The 19,678-nt window shown below is 34.9% G+C and overlaps 1 protein-coding gene across 8 annotated transcripts in view; it reads left to right on the top strand.

Annotated features, from left to right (window-relative positions):
* The window catches only part of CSMD3 (CUB and Sushi multiple domains 3), a 1,243,168-nt gene that overhangs the window by 970,513 nt on the left and 252,977 nt on the right, over positions 1 to 19,678 (top strand). For all 8 annotated transcript variants that reach the window (XM_039464529.2, XM_074387065.1, XM_074387064.1 and 5 more), the window contains one exon: positions 18,825 to 18,941. In XM_039464529.2, the coding sequence (XP_039320463.1) occupies positions 18,825 to 18,941 (117 nt within the window). The remainder of the gene's footprint in view (positions 1 to 18,824; positions 18,942 to 19,678) is intronic.

Genomic DNA, 19,678 nt, shown 5'->3' with positions numbered 1-19,678 from the left:
CTTTATTTCTTTAGCATATCAAATCATAAGATACTATGTAATTTGCAAGGTTTTGGGGAAAATCTATTAAATAACTTATTTTAAATATTGATTCTGTGGCTGTCACTGTCACACAATAAGGAGCACTTAATATATTTTAGTCTCCTAATCAAGGTCACACATATCTAATTATTTCTCTTCAGCACTTATACACAGGACTGGCTGACTTTCAGATGTAATAACTTAATGCTTATTTTTTTCTTTCAAATAGGGTCTCACTCTGTCACCCACGCTAAAGTGAAGTGGTGCAAGCGTGGCTCACTGCACTTTAGCGTGGGCAACAGAGTGAGACCCTATTTGAACAAGCATGGCTCACTGCAGTCTGTACTTTCCAGGTTCAGGCAACCTGTACTTTCCACCTCAGCCTTTCAAGTAGCTGGGACTACAGGCATGTGCCACCACACCCAGTTAATTTATTTTTTATTTTTTGCAGAGACAGTGTCTCACTATGTTTCACAGGCTGGTCTCAAATTCCTGGCCTCAAGTGATCCTCCTGCCTTGGCCTCCCACAATGCTGGCATTACAGGCATAAACCACCGCACCTGGCCTAACTTAATACTGTAAAAGTCAAATTTGGTATTTAATGCATGTTTAATAAGCCAGAGGGTTCATTGTTCATAAAACCAAATTATGTTTTAAGATAAAATTTGTATTTTTATCTGAGATATGCATATGATAACTAAGAAAATTATACAACGTAACTTACATTTAAAGCAATGGTCATCTGCCTTATCCCTCTCTATCCTCCTATTGGTCAAAAGCTGAATGTTTTAATTTCTGTTACTAATTGCTCTGATGGCCCCTCCCATATAACATAGGAAGTTCTGTTTCTTTATTTGCCAACTCTGGATAATATCTCTTAATTTTCTGATATAAAAGATGATGTAACATACACAGTCCATCTCCACAATGTTTCAGAGTTATATTTTTTGGTGTTATTCTAGTGATTGCCTTTGCTATATGTTAATATGTTTATGCCTCTATTTCTAATGTTATCAATGTTTGACAATTAGGTGGCTGGCCATTTGCTGCCTTTCAGTCTAGGTCTCATCCCACAGTAGGTATCCTGACTAAAATCTCTGACAAAATTATGACTGACTGGTAGGCATTGCTTTTGAGTACATAAAAGTTAACTCTGAGCCTGTGATCCTAGGAATGAAAATAAGGAAAGCTGTTTTTGTTTGTTTGGTTTCTTTTTTAAGTGTAGAAGCAAATACCAACATGATCATATTCTGCAGACTCTTAGAATACAACTGTATTTTGCTTTTTCTTACAGTGTTGCCTTAGTCTCACCCTAGAAGAGCATAAGCTCCATGCAGCCATAGACTACATATCCTATTTAACATGTAACACATTAATTTATATAAATAGACTCTTGTTAAATATCTCTAAATGCAAACTGAATCATATTAATTTATAAAGTTTGTCTAATTTAGAAGACAAATATTTATCATGATTTAGGATTAAGTGTATATTTTAAATCTGAAGAAAATGTTTTTAAGAGCTTGAGTTGGACACTGGGAGATTATATTTGTCAGAAGTAGATCCAAAATGATTGCATCCTGTGGTAAGGCCTGCTCAGTGATGAGAAACTGCAGCTTATCTCATGAGAATGTTATATATATTAAATGATAGCAGAACAGCATATCGGTGCCTACAATTCCTTTCATGATATTAAAAAAAAATGGATTTAGAAAATAATTTCTTCCCTTTTTATTTTTCTTACTTTAAAAAGTATCTTTTAAAACTCTGTGAATTTAGTTATATACAGGCATACTGAATTAAAGTAGAAGTCATATGTTCTTATTTATAATCTCACTCAATATTAGGTTAAGGTAATAAAACAAAAATAGTGACAGATTTCTGATTTTCCTTTTAATATTCATTGCTCGACATATCTCACCTAATCATGTTGCCTTGACTTGCTTCGTCTAATGGCATATAGCTTTATCCTTATCCAGAGCATCTGCCATCTCTTACCTCTTTTCCTCTCTCCTAACTGGTTTTTCCTCCTTCCTTTATTCTCCATAGAGTATCTTCAAAACACAGTACAGTGATCTTTAGAGCATAGCTCAGATTATATCATATTTACTGAAAATCCACCAAGGGCTTCCCAAATTAGAATAAATACTAAAGATCTTATAATCCTAAGTTTTACTTTGTCTGCTCATATACACCTGACATCTTGTTTCCTTCCTCTGCTACACTCTTTGATTGACACTAGACTCCTTGAACTCCTTGATATATCTTCAAAGCACTAATCATACTTCTGACCTACATCTTTTGCACATGCTGTTCTTTCTGCCTGGAATATTTTTACCCCAGCTCTCTGGCTGGTTAGCTCTCTCATTTTCTTCAGGCGTCCAATCTCTTATCTTCTTACTGTAAGAAAATTCCTATTTATCTTTCCTGTGCTCCTTAGAGCTCCCAGAACAGAATCAATATCCATTCTAAAATTGCAACTGTACATCCTGAATAAGGATTTATTTATATATGTAAAGCTCAAAGTACTTTCAGGACCTCAGAACTGTGAAAGGTAAATCATTAAACTTGAGAGTACTGGCCACAGTATGGATGCAGTATTCTTAATCTTTTCAATTGCTACAAAATACAGTAAGCATCCAATTAATAGACAGTTATAATATAAAACTCTAAGAATAAACATATTTGGACTGTTAATGAACTATTAGCTCACCAATTAGTCCAAAGAAAAGATCATATCATTCATTGATTTCTTTTCGTCAGGTATCAAAAGTACAATTATGCTTGGTCCTGTATTACAAATTAGGGAAAACAACATAAATTCAACATGGTCCTTGCCCTTACAAAGTTTATAATCTGAGGAGATACAGGCAGATAAAATCCATTGCTAAAAATAAAAAGAGTACTATGAGCATAGCATGGAGATACATCTGATCTTGTTATGAAGAGAGATCAGGGAGGCTTCCTTATAAAAGTTATACACAAATTGAATCTTAAAAGTATAAGTAAGAAGAAACTAGGTGAGCTATGGGGCTTAAAGAGGTGATGTGTTTCATAACTAGGGTTCAGCATATGTAAACATGTAGAAGCAAAGAGCAAATAGGAAATGCTGTTGGCATTTCAAGTAATTCAGTAGAACAAAAGCATAGGGAGGAGTATTGTTGACAGATGATAGCTTACCTGTATCGAGCTGGTAATAATAATATATATTTTTTTGTATTTCACCATAATACCATGAACTAGAGACTATTAATATTATCATTTTACAGATGAAGAAATCAAGACACAGAGAGACATGCTTAGCAGTCTTCTTATGAAGCCATGATCTCTACTGTCCTATAGCCCTTAATTCTGCAAAGGACTTTGTATTGACTTTTTTATATCTTCAGAGCCAAAAAAAGTTCCTGGAATATTTTAATTGGTTTAGTGTTTTACAAATGATGTATGGCACTAAGAATAAGTGGTGAGATTAAAATCTTCCTCCAGGATAAGTATGAGAATCAAGAGAATGTAAACTCCAACCAGAAAAAGAAAACAAACAAACAAACAAACAAACAAAACGGATAGAATGTTTCATCTTAAGTGCATCTTTGCATTTCATCTGATATACAACTCTGGACAACATACAAAGGCCTATATAAACATACTTAGCCAGCGCCAGCTCTGTTCTTTTCAATACCTTTGTTTCACTTATGCTGATATACGACTTGGAATATGAAAAAAATATGTATTTGAGTAAATCAATCACTGTTGACTCTAAGGTCAAAAGTGCCTAAATACAAATATGTTGAGATTAGACATCCAGTGGTCTTCTGACACCATTCCTGTTCCGCTTCCAACTCTATGTGGAATGATACAAATTTCTAAAGGAAGAGCCCTCTTACCCTATTAACTAAAGAGAAAGCTTTGAAACAAACAAACCGAAAAATAAAAAGTCAATTATATAATTACAGCTTTCCAACTTTAAAGTCATCTCTAATTGGTAACCCTATGTGCCTTCCTTTTAATGAAATCATATTGTCTGGGTTTATATAATTCAGAAGTAAATAGCTGCACTTTTATTTGAGATATTCTGTTTAAATGGCATGACTTGTCTTGGGCTAAGATCCTTATTTCAAACGTCCTTGAGGTTTTCAAAATTCTTTTTGGATGTGAAATAAGTCTAGAATCACATTGCATTATCAATGCATATAGAGATTATCTAATCTAATATACTGAGCCATTGATATCATTTAAATATGTGATATAATTAGAACATGCAGATGAAAGATTTATAAAACAAAAGCTTAGTAGTAAATTATGACTGTGTATTATCAAATATCTGCTTTTTATCAGCAGCACACAGGGATTTTGTTCACAAATAAAATACGTAGATTATATATTAGAACTGTTTTCTTTCTTTTTTTTTTTTTTAATTTCTGTGAGGGTTAAAGGGGACTATATGTGATATGTGCACAGTGCCTGGCACATAGTAAGTGCTCAATAACTGTCCTAAAATTTACCTAAAAATCATCTCTTTGCTCCTAATAATAGCCTAAAAAGATTTAAAATATTGTGTTGGAACTGTTTTCAATAGAGAAGTGTAATGTATTTTTTATTGCATTGGAATAAAAATCAAAGCATACTTTGTTATCATATGATGGGGGAAATTATTATTAAGTAGAAAGCATTATTATTATTATATAATAATATAGAAAGCATAATTATTATGCTTTCTATATTATATATAAAAGCATAATTATATAAATAATATATAAAGCATAATTATTATTAATTATTATTAAGTAGAAAGCATCTCCTTATTATTTAAGAAGAGATGCTAATGTTACTGAGCACTTGCTATTTTTCTGACACTCTTACATAACACTCTGCCTCCAGTTGGCCTCCTGGATGCTAGTCTAGAGAATCATTAACATTGTTATAAACAAATCTTGCTGCTATGGATTCTGGAGCATACCACATAGAGTAGCCAATGTAAGAAGCAACTTGCAAATCAATGTCTATAATTCAGAGTATACAGGTTGAGAATCCCTAATCCATAATGCTTGGACTAGAGTGTTTCAGATTTCAGATTTTTTTGGATATTGGAATATTTGCATTTAGATTTACCAGTTGAGCACCCCTAATCTGAAAATAACAAATCCAAAATATTCCAGTGAGCTTTTCATTTGAACATGAACTTTGAATGTCATGTTGGTGCTCAAAAATTTTAGATTTTGGATCATTTTGGATTTTGTGTTTTGAATTAGGGATGCTCAACCTGCATTTTACTGTTATGATTGACTTGGGGTTCATATTTAAACCATATCTCCAGATAGACAGTCACATGGCTTCTCATTGTACTGAGATGTGCCCGATTCTCCATTACCATGTAGTCTACATTTAAGTGAGACCTCAAATGTACCTTCCTGATGTATTGCCAATTTTAGTGGATACATATATATATTCCACTTTCATATACATGTATATATGAAAGTTGAATCAACTTAGTAATTCTCTCCTTACAAGTGAAGAAAATAAAGTATATAACAGTAACTGTCAGAAGTCATGGCAAGATTCAAATATTATTAAGGTAATAATAACACAAGAGATTTGAGGACAGTCAATTTTTTACTTTTGTTAAGGAATTAAAAATCCTACTAACACAGTTCATTCCACAAAATGTAGAAGAGAAATAAATTAGCTTTATTATTAAATAAGCACATCTAGAATGCAATACACATTGTAGGCAGTCTAGGAAAGACACTACAAAGACTAGAGAGAACCTCACAGATTTATATAATAGGTTAAAAAATAATTACTAAAATTTATTTTATCTTTTTGACAGACCACTTGATGTGTCTTGTCTCTGGCATACCTTACGTGAGAACCTTCAGTTATTATCAGAAGTATGTGTTTATAGGTTCAATGGTCAGAAGGCTGGTAACCTTGCACTATAAAATCAAAAGGTATACTGATTATATTTTCTAAGGGAAACGCTAAAGGAGGGGAGTAGGTTTGTTGCTTCCCTCTCCTTTAATATACAAAGAAAATTTCATTGTTTTACTCTTGCACTTCAACCAGCAAACAATTCACTCTAAGATTCATAAGGGAGATATATGCATAAAGGAAGACAAGTTAGAGCTCTCTGTGCAGAAGGGAATTTGATCCCTAATACCAAACCACAAATCTAGTGAGTTAGACTGAACCAAATAGGAGAGTTAGTGAGGAAAGCTCAGCTGTATTTAGACTGTAGTTTTAAACAGTCTCAAGCTTATGCTCACCCTAAGACTGGATGTTTTCCCCTAAATTCCAAAACTGAGTTCTGAGAATAATTGACCCAACCTGTTAGGAAAAGAGACAAAAGAGCAAGAAAAAAAAGGATCATTAAATGAAACTAATATTTTCCAGATTTTTTTGGGCCACAGCAGCAATCTCTGTGACAATCTTTCTTGAGGGAAAGAATAGATAGAGCATGACAAAGAGAAAGAATGGTGGTTTGGAGTAATCTAATTACAACAAGGGTTTTTAAACTTTTTGTGTACTCTGATAAAGCTTATGGATCCTTTATTAGAATAATCTTTTTACGTGCTTAAAATAAAACAAAGCACATAGGCCTGAAAGGGAAATCAATAATATTTAAACACAGTTATTATAATATATAAAAACTATAATAGAAAATATACATTTTTCATGTGAGGATATATATGCTTCTTAACACATTAAATTAGAACTTCTAGTGACAGATCTAATAACTACTGTAATTTTCAATAGTGGTGAGCATATATAATATTTTGAGATATCTGAAAAAATTACAATGCAGTATAAAAAATCTATAATTTCTACTGGTGACAAAATCTCAGTTACTTTTACTATTCATGTGGTTTGTTACCTACATTTGTAATTAAGAGAAATGCTAAAATTCAGTTAGAGATAAAAATTCATTTAAAGTCTAGAGAAAATACAAACATTTTTCTTCTTCATTCAAATTTCTGGAACAAGGAAAGGGCCATTGAAATATAAGGGAAAGGAGATGGGCCACATTTTCTTCTTTAGAAGTCTGGGGTGGAATAAGAGCTAATGCTACTAGTAGTCTTATTTCACCCCAGACTTCTAGAAGATAAAATTTAAAAAAATATATATAGAGGACTACATCCATCTTGACCTTCAACAGCCAGGCAATGACCTCAACCCTTGAGAAATAGCTGAATTGATGTTATGACTTCCTCTTCCTTTGGGATGGAGTACTCTGCTCTTGATCTTTAGAGGAAATTAGGAGAAGAAAATAAAAGCCATGAACTTGTACTAGAAAGTGACAATGCTCAGTGTAGGATCACTTGATGGCATTCCTACCTCTGTCAAGAAAGCAGTTTGGCAAACTACTAAGAAAGTTTCTCTTGCTATTTCTTCTAAGCTTTGTATTCTTCTGAGATTAATAAGGTTCATTTTCCTGAGGCCTTATAAAAGCCTCATTATATTGCCAGCAGAGGATTCTAGAGCAGGTCAGGACTGCTTCCTAATTTATTTACCTAAACCCACTCTATATACCAATCTATCAGACACTTTCTGTTGCAATTCAAGTTTATCTTTCCCTGTGTCCCAAGGCTACTCAGACAGTAAAGACTGAAGCTAGAATGTAAACCTAAACCTTTCTTTCTTTCTTTCTTTCTTTTTTTTTTTTTTTTTAAGATGGAGTCTCGCTCTGCCACCCAGGTTGGAGTACAGTGGCACAAACTCGGCTCACTACAACCTCCGCCTCCTGGGTTCAAGTGATTCTCCTGCCTCAGCCTCCTGAGTAGTTGGGATTACAGGTGTGTGACACCACACCCAGATTTTTTTTTTTTTTTTGGTATTTTTAGTAGAAATGGGATTTTGCCAGGTTAGCCAGGCTGGTCTCGAACTCCTGACCTCAGGTGATCCACCTGCTTCTGACTCTCAGAGTGCTAGGATTACAAGCTTGAGACACTGCACCCAGACTAAACCTAAACCTTTCTGATTCCAACATGCTAAGTTTTATATTGTGTTCCACTGTGCTATCCTAAACAAAAGTTGTTTTTTTTTTAAATCTATGAGTTTTCTACTCCATGTATTTAGACAATAGCTAGATATTAATAATTTATATTTTGTCATTTTTCCTAATATAGCATATATTTATTGAAAAACTATTATAAAATCAGATACTCTGCTATGCTCCAGAGGTATAAATGGTATGCAGAAAAGACATGGAAACTTTGACTTAATAGATCTTATAGACTAGAGATAGATACAGACATTAATCAAATAGCCATACAAAATAAATACATAATTACAAATTGTATTTACTGTGCTAAAAGTAATTGGTGAAGTGCTATATAATAAGGGCTTCTAAACAAATCTGGAAATTAGAGAAAACATTAGCAAGAAAACATTTGTGAGGAGATTTGATAGAATTTTACAAATTATTAAAGAGTACTTTTCCCTTTAAAGTCATTTTAAACTAATATATTAGTTGCTTTAATTATTTTTTTAACAATAAAAGATTTTCATCACTAAAAAGCAGCAAGACTTCAGCTATGTGATAAAAGATATTTTAGTTTCAAAAAGTGCCAATAATTCAAATCTTTTAAGAAATTATCTTCCCATACAGTTTCCTACAAAATTAGCTATTTCCAGGGATTTGGGGGTGGTAACAATAGCGTGTGACTAATGGGTCCTGAAATTATTGTGGGGATGGAGAAAACATTCTAAAATTAGATAATGGCATTGGCTACAAAACTTATGAATATACTTAAAAAACACTCAATTGTACATTTTAAAACAGTGAATTTTATGTATGTAAATTATATCCCAATTTTTAAAGTTGGATTAAAAAATGAATCACATAGTATCATCGATTAACTGTCAACAACCTCCAAAACTATTACTAGTGGTAGAATTTGTATGTGGTAACATGGAAGACCTATTCAAGCAATATAGCTATTCATAGGACTTTAACACAGAATGACCCTTGCTTTAAGATTACATTCTCTGATGGATGCAGAGCAGTGAGGGATGAAGGTGATGGCTTCCTCATCAGGAAAATCTAGTGAATGAATGCAAGCAATCAGTGAAATGACAGATGTAGAGGCTTATAGCCTACTAAGTTGACTTATTGAGTCATTAAAATGATTTACAAGCCACCAATTACCACACCGATATGGAAATTTTTTTTTTTTTTAGTATTAAAAAGAAGTGTGAAATTTAACACAAAATCAATTCACATGTAATGGAGCATTATTGGAGGCTTATCATTTAAGGCAGATAAACAAAATTAAGTAATTACTCTTATAGAGGCGACAAAAGGAAGCATGAAGAGAATGGCTGGATAGGTATTTTCACTAAGATCAAAGTTTTGAACAAAAGAAAGAAACAAAAAAATAGTAATTTTAATCTTAAAGTCAATACTGTTAATAATCGCTGTCTGAATTCAAATTCACATCACAGAGTTTAAGGGTTAGGAAAGGCTTCTCTTAAAAAAAATGCTCCATGGGAGATATAGCTTGCAAACATATTCTATACTAGGATTTATGATTTGCAACATTCAATCAGGCTATATCAATGCATAAGTAATTTACTAGAAATATACTAGCAGTTTTGTGAGATACAGCAGTTCTTTCAAACGGAGAGTCACAGGCAACATCTAGTAAATTATTGATTTAATATACCACATTGCTCTTTTGTGACCTGCAAGAAGTCATCACTTTTAGAAGTACCTAACTTGCTTTCTGTGATAATTTATACATTACATAATAATTTTCACTATAGAGTATATTTGATAATAAATTATACATTGCAAAAGTGAAGAGACAGATGTGAAATTGCAAGTAGCTTAAGGCTATGTTGACTGTATTATATTGCCTCTAAGACACCTGAACATTCAAGTAGCATTTCTCCCACATAAATGTTTTGAAATTTCTTCTAATTCACTCAGTGATAAGATATCTCTTCTTCTTCAATCTTGGTTCTTCATCCCACATACATATCCCTGCTTAAAGTGGTATTTTCAGGGGATGACCAGAAACCTTAAAACCTGGTTGTAGTCTGATGATCTGTTTTCTCCAGAAATATCACATCTGTATCATTGCACGCATAATTCAGGGGTAAACAAAAATATATATAATATAGTTGGATTATGGACACACTTACACAAATCAAATTAAACAAATTCAGTCAAAAGATAATTTTTATATTAAACAAATAGAAAAATAGAGAACAAGAAAAATAAATTGTGTGGATAACTTCAGTTACTAAATGAGGATATGCCTTAGACTAATAAGATATTATTATTTGTATTAGTCTGTTTGCATTACTATAAAGAAGTACCCAAAACTGAGTAATTTATGAAGAAAAGAGGTTTAATTGGCCACATTCTGCAGGCTGTAGAGGAAGCGTGGTTCTCCACCTGCTTCTAGTGAGGGTCTCAGAAGGCTTCCAATCATGGCTGAAGGTGAAGGGGGATTAGACACATCACATGGCAAGAGAAGAGGCAAGAGAGAGTGTGGGGAGGTGCCACACAATTTTAAACAACCGTTATCTTGGGATAAAATACTCACTATTGCAAGGATAGCACCAAGTCATTTATGAGGGATTTGCCCCCATGACCCAGACACTTCCTACCCGGCCCCACCTCCAATATTGAGGATTACATTCCAACATGAGATTTGAAGTGGACAAACATCCAAACACTATCATTCTGCCCTTCATATCTTACGTCCTTCTCACATTGAAAAATGCAATAATCCCCTGCCAATAGTTCTCAAAAGTCTTAAATCATTCCAGCCTGACGTTCAAAGTCTTAAGTCCTACCTGAGACTCATGTCCTTCCACCCATGAGCCTATAAAATCAAAACAAATTACTCCCAGGATAAAATTGTAATGCAGGCACTGGGTAAACATTCTCATTCCAAAAGGGATAAATCAGCCAAAAGAAAGGGCCAATAATCTCCACACAAGTCTGAAACCCAACAAAGCAGTAATTAAATCTTAAAGTTCCAAAATAATCTTCTTTCACTTTATGTCCCACATTCTTGTGTGAGGGTGGGCTCCCAAGGCCTTGGGCAGCCCTGCCTCTATGGCTTTGCAGTGTGTAGCCCATGTGGCTGTGCTCAAAGGTTTGAGTTGAGTACTTGCAGCTTTTCCAAGCAGAAGGTGCAAGCTGGTTTTGCCTCTACCATTCTGGGGTCTGGAGGGTGGTGGCCTGCTTCCCACAGCTCCATGAGGTAGTGACTTGGTGGGAATTTTGTGTGAGTCCTTCAATCCCACATTTTCCCTTGGCATCACACTAGTAGAGTTTCTCATCGCACTAGTAGAGTTTCTCAGTGGGGCTCCACTCCTGTAACAGGCTTTTGCCTGGGCACCCAGGATTTTCTGTACATTCTCTGACATCTAAGTAGAAGTTGACAAGCCTCCTTCACACTTGCATTATGAGCATCTGCAGACCTAACACCTTGTGGAAACTGCCAAGTTTATAGAGCTGTGGCTGAGCTGTACCTGGGTGCCTTTGAACCAAGGCTGAAGTCAGAGTGGCTGGGATGCTGAGAGCAGCCTGCCAGGTCAACTGGGCCATAGGCCTGCTCCAAGAAACTGTTATTTTTCCCTTGCTTCTGAGCCTGTGATGATAGGGGCTGCCTCAAAGGTCTCTGAAATGCTTTCAAAGCCTTTTCCCCATGGTCTTGGATGTCAGCACTTGACTCCCTTTTACTCATTTCCCTAGCAAGTAGTTGCTCCAAAAACTGTATCCTGCTCCTGAAAATGCTTTTTTTCTTCCCTGCCACATGGCCAGGCTGCAATTTTTTCAAACTCTCCCACTCTACTTTCCTTCTAAATATAAACTCCAACTTTAAGTCATTTTTTTGCTCCTGTATCTAATTATAGTGATATAGGATTTTTTCTTCTCCATCATCTTGAAAGCCATTATGATGGACCGTGGGGAGGCCGCCAGCTGGGAAGTCAACAACCCTGGTCCCACAGGTGAGTCCTCTGGCCAGCGACCCCAAGAGTCTGGGAGAGCAAGTTAAGAAAAATGGCATTTTATAAATAGGCTAAGTTTGACATTTTTAATCTCCAAATTATTTGGCTCTATAGGTAAACATAAAACTTAGTTCTTTGGTGTGGCAAAATTACAATTAATTATTATAAATTACATAAACATTAAAATTATTATCAAAAAGACAGCACATTTTAGAAACATCACTTTGACCTTTGCAAAGTATGTTTTTAAAGAGGCAAGTCCTATGAAATATTACATATAAAAATGTTTTCCATAGTCAAATAAATTTGTGAGAAAGAGCATGATATTCCCTAAACCTTACTAAAGTCTCAAATCCTTCATGCATGTATTTCCCATGGTGAAATCATAGAATCATGGCTTCTTAAATTCAAATGTCTTACAAAGATGCTATTAAAAGTATAGATTTAGGCCAGGCATGGTGGCTCATGCCTGTAATTCCAGCACTTTGGAAGGCCGAGGCAGGTAGATCACCTGAGGTCAGGAATTCAAGACCAGCCTGGTTAACATTTACTAATAATTCAAAAATTGGCTGGGCGTGGTGGTGCACACCCATCATCCCAGCTACTCTGGACGTTGAGGCAGGAGAATCGCTCAAACTCAGGAGACGGAGGTTGCAGCAAGCTGAGACAGCACCATTGCACTCTAGACTGGGCAAAAAGAGTGAAACTCAGTCTCAAAAGTATAAATAAAATAAAATAAAATAAAAATATGGATTTGTTCTCTACGTAAGTTATCATCAGGAACAGGTGAATTCTTATGTTTAATGCATAATAAGAAATATAGGCTGTTTAGAGAAACAATAGCCAATTTGACAAAAGGACTGCAGATACATATGATAAATGTTAAATAGCAAAAGTAAGAATAGAATTCAAAGGTCTGTCTTGCTTTTATCTTTAACCAATTGTTAAAGAGCCAGAAGGATAAAAGCTGCTGTTTTCTTGATTAGCCAATAAGATGACATTAAACAGAAAGTAAGAATATAAAATCCTTCTGCTTCTGGAGACCAATATTAGGAGAATCAGTGAAGCTGACTTGACTTAAACATTGTTCCATTTATATTTTGTAAGTATTATGTTGGTGCAAAAGTAATTTTAGTTTTTACCACTAAAAGTAATGCCCAGAACCACAATTAGTTTTGCACCAGCCTAATATAAAACAGATTACAATATTTGTGTACCTCAGAGCATAATTTCCCTTATTTATAATAACACTGCGTAATTATTATCACTCCCCGTAATATTCTGTGTTACTGACTATAAATTAGGCCACACTGTAGGCACTCATCAGAATAAACATAAAATTATGGCTACCAGTACAAATAACAGAATTTAACATAATATTACTATAAGGACATATTATACCTTGTATATATTTGTATTTTAAAAGAACCCTCATATTTCTAAATATAACTTTTAATAAAAGCTGTCCTAAATGTCCATTATACAAAATAAAATACGTAAAACAAATTCTGGCTATCAGACATGTTAATTAGGATAGCACAATGTTCATGACTGAGTCACAGTACTGAACTCTAGTTAGAAGTTCCCATTTCTATTCAAACTTTCCAAATATAAAAACAAGAGTTTAAGGCCGGGCGGGGTGGCTCAAGCCTGTAATCCCAGCCCTTTGGGAGGCTGAGGCGGGTGTGTCACAAGGTCGAGAGATCGAGACCATCCTGGTCAACATGGTGAAACCCTGTCTCTACTAAAAACACAAAAAATTAGCTGGGCATGGTGGCTCGTGCCTGTAATCCCAGCTACTCAGGAGGCTGAGGCAGGAGAATTGCCTGAACCCAGGAGGCGGAGGTTGCAGTGAGCCGAGATTGCACCATTGCACTCCAGCCTGGATAACAAGAGTGAAACTCCGTCTCAAAAAATAAATAAATAAATAAATAAAATAAAATAAATAATAGGAGTTTAAGAGTTTCATCATATACATTTAAAATATTATAATTTTAATTCTGGAACACCTTAAAATCAGAAGAAAAATTAACATAAAACATACTACTTATTCTTGAATGATTCTCTCATCAGTATCATTATCAGTTGAATAAAGTTATCAGTGCTGAAATAAGAATAACATCTGACTGCTCTAATCTCAGACAATAATGAGTGATAAGAGGGATGCATCTTTGATTATTATAATCACTGTCAATTTGTTGTTTTTTCTAGAGAATTCTAATTTTAGTATGTTTAATTCTATTTATTACTTTTTATAGAACATTGAAGAAAAAAGGCACAACATTCATTAGTCACTCTACTCAATACAATATACTGTTTGTGTGTGTTTTCAATATACTGTATTGCTATATTTTAAAACTTTGACCAATAATTAATCATAAGATTGTACTTTTTCAAACTGTCATGAGTATTCTAGAGGTACCTAATTCATCACTGCATGCAGTGCTCTTTAAAAGGAAAATTATGCATTAACTTCAATAAATTCCCAATAAAAAACCTACAGCTTTATAATTCTAATCTCCTTCTGTCAAGTCACAGTTATGCTACTACTGATATCTAATGGGAATCACTCCACTTTTGTTCTTGATTTTATTTCTAGGTCAATTCTCCTGATTTTCTTTGTGCAATGATTCCTTCCTCCCTATTAAGTCGATAAAATCACTCATTCAACTTTGCATCTCCCAACTACTTTCTAAATTCCCTTCCCATTTATAGTGTTAATTATAGGTTACTTTTGTTTTTGTTTATATACCACTTACTCTTCATCCAACTATAATCTAGTCTCGTCCACTTGCCCCCACCCTACTCTAGTTCAGGGGTTGGCAAACTTCTTCTGTAAAGGACCAAGTACTATTTTGGGCTTTGCTGGCCACATGCATCTTTGTTGAATATTCTTCTGTGGGTTTTGTTTAGTTTGTAACTCTTTAAAAATGTAATAACCTTTCTTAGTCTGCAGACCTGATTTGGCCCAATGGCTATAACTTGCAGAGTTACTTGAAATTTAAACAGAGTAGTTACTTGAGACGACTCCATTAATAACACCAAAAAACATCCCTTTGGTTTTTGAGGGGAATAATAAAATTATACTCTGTCCTTCCTGCAAAACTTCAAAGGAAATCAAGTTGTAATACTGATAAAAGATGAGGGGCAGTGAAAACAGGCTTCCTACTAGCTGTCTGCAACAGCTAGAGCCCTCCCCTCAGAAGGTGCCCTAAAAAACCTGCAGTGTAGAATCGCACACCAGAGAGTGTGATCTGCAGGACGGATGGCTCCTCATCTGAAGAAAGGTAGAAGTTCCTGTCCAGAGCTCACCAATCAGGAAACTCGCTCTGACTCCAAGGTGAAGGAGCGGGGCCAGCTGGCAAGTTGTTTTAAAAAACAAAAAAAACCCTCCTCATGCAAACTATAGACCTGAGGCAGAAAGCTTCACTCTTACACTCCAGATTGCCAAGTCAACCCAGACTTCTTTTGTATTTATTAATTACTTTGCAACATTTACCACTTTGAACACTTGTTTTTCTTTGAAACTCTTCTCCCTTGGCCCCCAAGAGAATAATTTTTCTGTAGCCACCCACTCTTTATCTGATATTAAAACTTTGGTGTTTCCCAGAACCTCCTCTTTGTCCATCTTTTCTCACTCTAAATACTTTTCAGAGTGCTCTCATTCACTTAAATAATATCAGTTACCATCCATATGCTTTCTATACTAAATCTCCATTTAGCTCAGATCTCTCTAGAACTATGATTTTTTTTTTTTTTTTTTAATTAAGAAAGAAAGAGAGAAAGAGAAAGGGGGAGAGAGAACAGGAGTCTTGCTTTATTGCCCAGGCTGGAATGCAATCTAAAAATAGGTATTAAAACCCTCTTTTATGCTGATAATTGTACTTAACAGTGGAGACAGGAAGGAATAAGGGAAGAAAATAACAAACAGCCAACCAATATTTCATTTAAATCTGTGAAATGCTATGCAAATGCTGAAGAGTGATTTACTTCCATTATGTGGTCACTTTAAAAATAGGTATAATGTGACACTGAAAAAAATGTATGTTTGTGGACCTGGGGTGAAGAATTCTATAAATATTCACTGAGTTTACTTGTTCCAGGTCTGAGTTCAAATCATAAATATCCCTGTTAATTTTCTATCTCCATTGATCCATTGAATATTAACAATGTGGTATCAAAGTCTCCCGCTGTTATTGTGAGGGAATCCAAGTCTCTTTATAAGTCATTGAGAACTTGTCTTATGTATCTGGGTGCTCTTATGTATCTGATCATTGACTCCTGTTGTTACATTGATACTTTTACTAGTATGTAATGTCCTTCTTTGTTTCTTTTAGTCTTTGTTACTATTAAAGTCTATTTTGTCAGAGATGAAAGTTACAACTCCTGTTTTTTTTTTGTTTGTTTGTTTTTTGTTTTGTTTTGTTTTGTTTTTCTCTCCATTTGATTGGTGAGTCTTCCTCCAGCCTTTTGTTTTGAGTGAGTCTTTGTGTGTCCTTGCTTATGAGATGCATCTGGATACAGTGTGCCCCTGAGTTTTGACTTTTTATTCAATTTGCGTGTCTGTGTCTTTGATTGGGGCATTTAATCCATTTAAATTTAGGATTAATATTGATATTTGTGAGTTTAATATTGCCCATTAGTTGATATAGATTCTTCATTATGAAGATACTCTTTATTGTTGGGTAAGTTTTTGGGATGACTGATACTGGTTGTTCCTTTCTGTGTATAGTGCTTCTTTCAGAAGCTCTTATAAAGCAGGCCTGGTGGTGATGAAATCTCTGAGTGCTTGTTTGTTCCTGAAAAATTTTATTTTTCCTTCATTTATAAAGCTTAGTTTGGCTGGATATGAGATTCTGGGTTGAAAATTCTTTTCTTTGAGGATATTGAATATTGACCCCCACTCTCTTCTAGTTTGTAGGGTTTCTGCTGAGAGATCTGATGTGAGTCTGATAGGCTTCCCTTTATGGGTAACCTGACTTTTCTCTCTAGCTGCCCTTAGAATTTTCTCCTTTATTTCAACCCTGGTGAATCTAATGATTATGTGTCTTGGGGTTGCTCTTCTTGAGGAATATCTTTGTAGTTTTCTCTGTATTACCTGGTGTTGAGTATTGTCCTGTCTTACTAAGTTAGGAAAGTTTTCCTGAATAATATCCTGAAGAATATTTTCCAGCTTGGATTCATTCCCTTCATGACATTCAGGTACACCTATCAAACATAAATTAGGTCTTTTCACATAGTCCTATATTTCCTGGAGACTTTGCTCATTCCTTTTTACTTTTTCTTCTCTAATCTTGTCTTCTCGTTTCATTTCATTAAGTTGGTCTTCGACCTCTGATATCCTTTCTTCTGCTTGATCAATTCGAGTGTTAAAACCTGTGCATACTTCGCAGCGTTCTCATATTGTATTCCTCAGTTCCATTAATTCACTTATATTCCTCTCTAAATTGGCTATTCTCGTTAGGATTTCGTCAAACCTTTTTTCAAGGTTCTTAGTTTCTTTACATTGGGCTAGGACATGTTCTTTTAACTCACAGAAGGTTCTTATTATCCACCTTCTGAAGCCTAAATCTGTTATTGGAACACACTCCTTCTCCATCAGGCCTTGTTTCCTTGTTGATGAGGAGCTGTGATCCCCTGTAGAGGGAGAGTCATTCTGATTTTGAGTATTCCCAGCGTTTTTATGCTGGTTTCTTCCCGTCATTGTAAATTTATCCACCTATCGTCTTAGTAATTACTGACTTTCAAATTAGGTCTCTGAGTGGACGTCCAACTTGATTCCCAGTGCCAAAATCTGAGCAACCTACTCTGCCGGCTAAAACAGAGGCATTAAGAGTCTTGGTGCTTTTCTGCCTGGGAATCTCTGGTCTGGCTTTCCTCTTGATTCCCTTTTTCAATCAGCTGAATGGGCGTCTCTGCCTTCCTGGAGCTCCAAATGTCGACCAAAAGGGAACCCAGTCCCGTTTACTCTGCACTGAGAACTGCCGCACCGGGGTGCTGGCAAAACCGCCATGCCGGCCACAAGAGTCACGCTGGCGACCCATGGGTCTCCTCCGCTGGGAATCTCCTGGTCCGTGAGCAACAAAAATTCATCTGAAAGTGTGACGTCCTCTCCTTCTCTGTGCTTTCACTGGGAGCTACAATCCTGAGCTGCTAGTAATTGGCCATCTTGGATCTCTCTCTAGAACTATTAATTTTAATGCATCCCCTATCTTGTGAATAACAGAACCCTCATCTACAATTTATAAGAAACATTGGTTTCACCTTCATTATTTTTTTTAACATACCATATTTGGTGGGTCTGAGGTAGCCAGCAAATCTACCTCAAGGTATCATCAACAACTCCTCTGATTTCAAGGTAAACTATATATGCAGATAACGACTGATGAGAAAATAGAATACTTAGACGAGTGGGTGAATGTATTTTTACAGTCATCCATGTCTCACACATAATGAGTGTTGAATCTGAGGAGAATTTCAAAGCCTGTCAGCAAGTAAAACAATTTCCCACTTGCATATGTAATTTCTCATTATTATAAAAAGATGATTAATTTCACAGTCTTATCACAAATGAAAGCTAGGCCACCATTATTATATTTCTAGATAACATCATTATAACATTATCACATATTTTGCTTCTGAGAACAGTACAAGTTTTGTTGGTACACTTTTTTATTTTTTAAATATTTAACACTAGAGGATCTTATTAAAAGATGCAAATAAATTATACACCTTAAATTCCAGTATTCATGTATTTTTTATATGAAGAAAATAACCATGGCATGAATTCTTTAAAATTTTTTTCTAATAATGATATTTTTACCATTTTTTCCTAGCACCCTGTGGAAGTCGTTCAACAGGTTCAGAAGGCACTGTTCTATCACCAAACTATCCAAAAAATTACAGTGTGGGACATAATTGTGTTTATTCTATAGCAGTTCCAAAGGAGTTTGGTAAGTAAGATTCAACTCATTATGTAGTATTTCATTCCAGACATGCTTTGTTTTTCACTATATGCTATGCAAAATTTTTAAATGAAAATGCCTGCTATTCATAAAGTATTTTACTTTGTAATTCTGGAGGCTTTGTAATACAATTTTGAGATCATCTTATTCAATCTGAATTTACAGTCAAGTACACAGGTGAACAACAATACAAAAATGAAAACAGGATTGTTTTTAATTTTTAAAAATGAGTATATCAGTAACCATGCACGTGCCTTCATATTGAAATTTTATAAAACGGAAAATTAACAGAGCATAAAGCCAAGGCTGCTCTGTAAAATATGTATTAAGTCAAACATTGAACTGTTACAATAGTAACAAAAGTATTTTAAAAACAATAGATCAGTTTTATAGTTTATTTAAAAATTTCCAGAAAGAAGAGTTTTGGTTTTAAGCATCTAGTTTCTGGGACAACAATGAATATAAAAAGACAGCAAAGGACATTTCAGCTCATCTTGTCAACCTGACAATCTGTTCTGCATTGGCACTAAGAAGACAATGTGTCCTTTGCTGCCTTCACATCTTTCTGATTACACATCTTATAAGTCACTTATCTGGCTTCTAAAGGTTTTGGTTCTGAGATCCAGCTGGATCTAACTCAGATTAAGCTCTGTTCATGGATGGATAGGCAAAGGAAATTTAGTAAGCAGTAAAATGTGAGAAAGAGGCTGAAAGTTCATAGACTT

This window comes from Saimiri boliviensis, chromosome 15, assembly GCF_048565385.1.
Source record: "Saimiri boliviensis isolate mSaiBol1 chromosome 15, mSaiBol1.pri, whole genome shotgun sequence".
Lineage (NCBI taxonomy): Eukaryota > Metazoa > Chordata > Mammalia > Primates > Cebidae > Saimiri > Saimiri boliviensis.
This window is presented reverse-complemented; position numbering and strand designations above follow the sequence as displayed.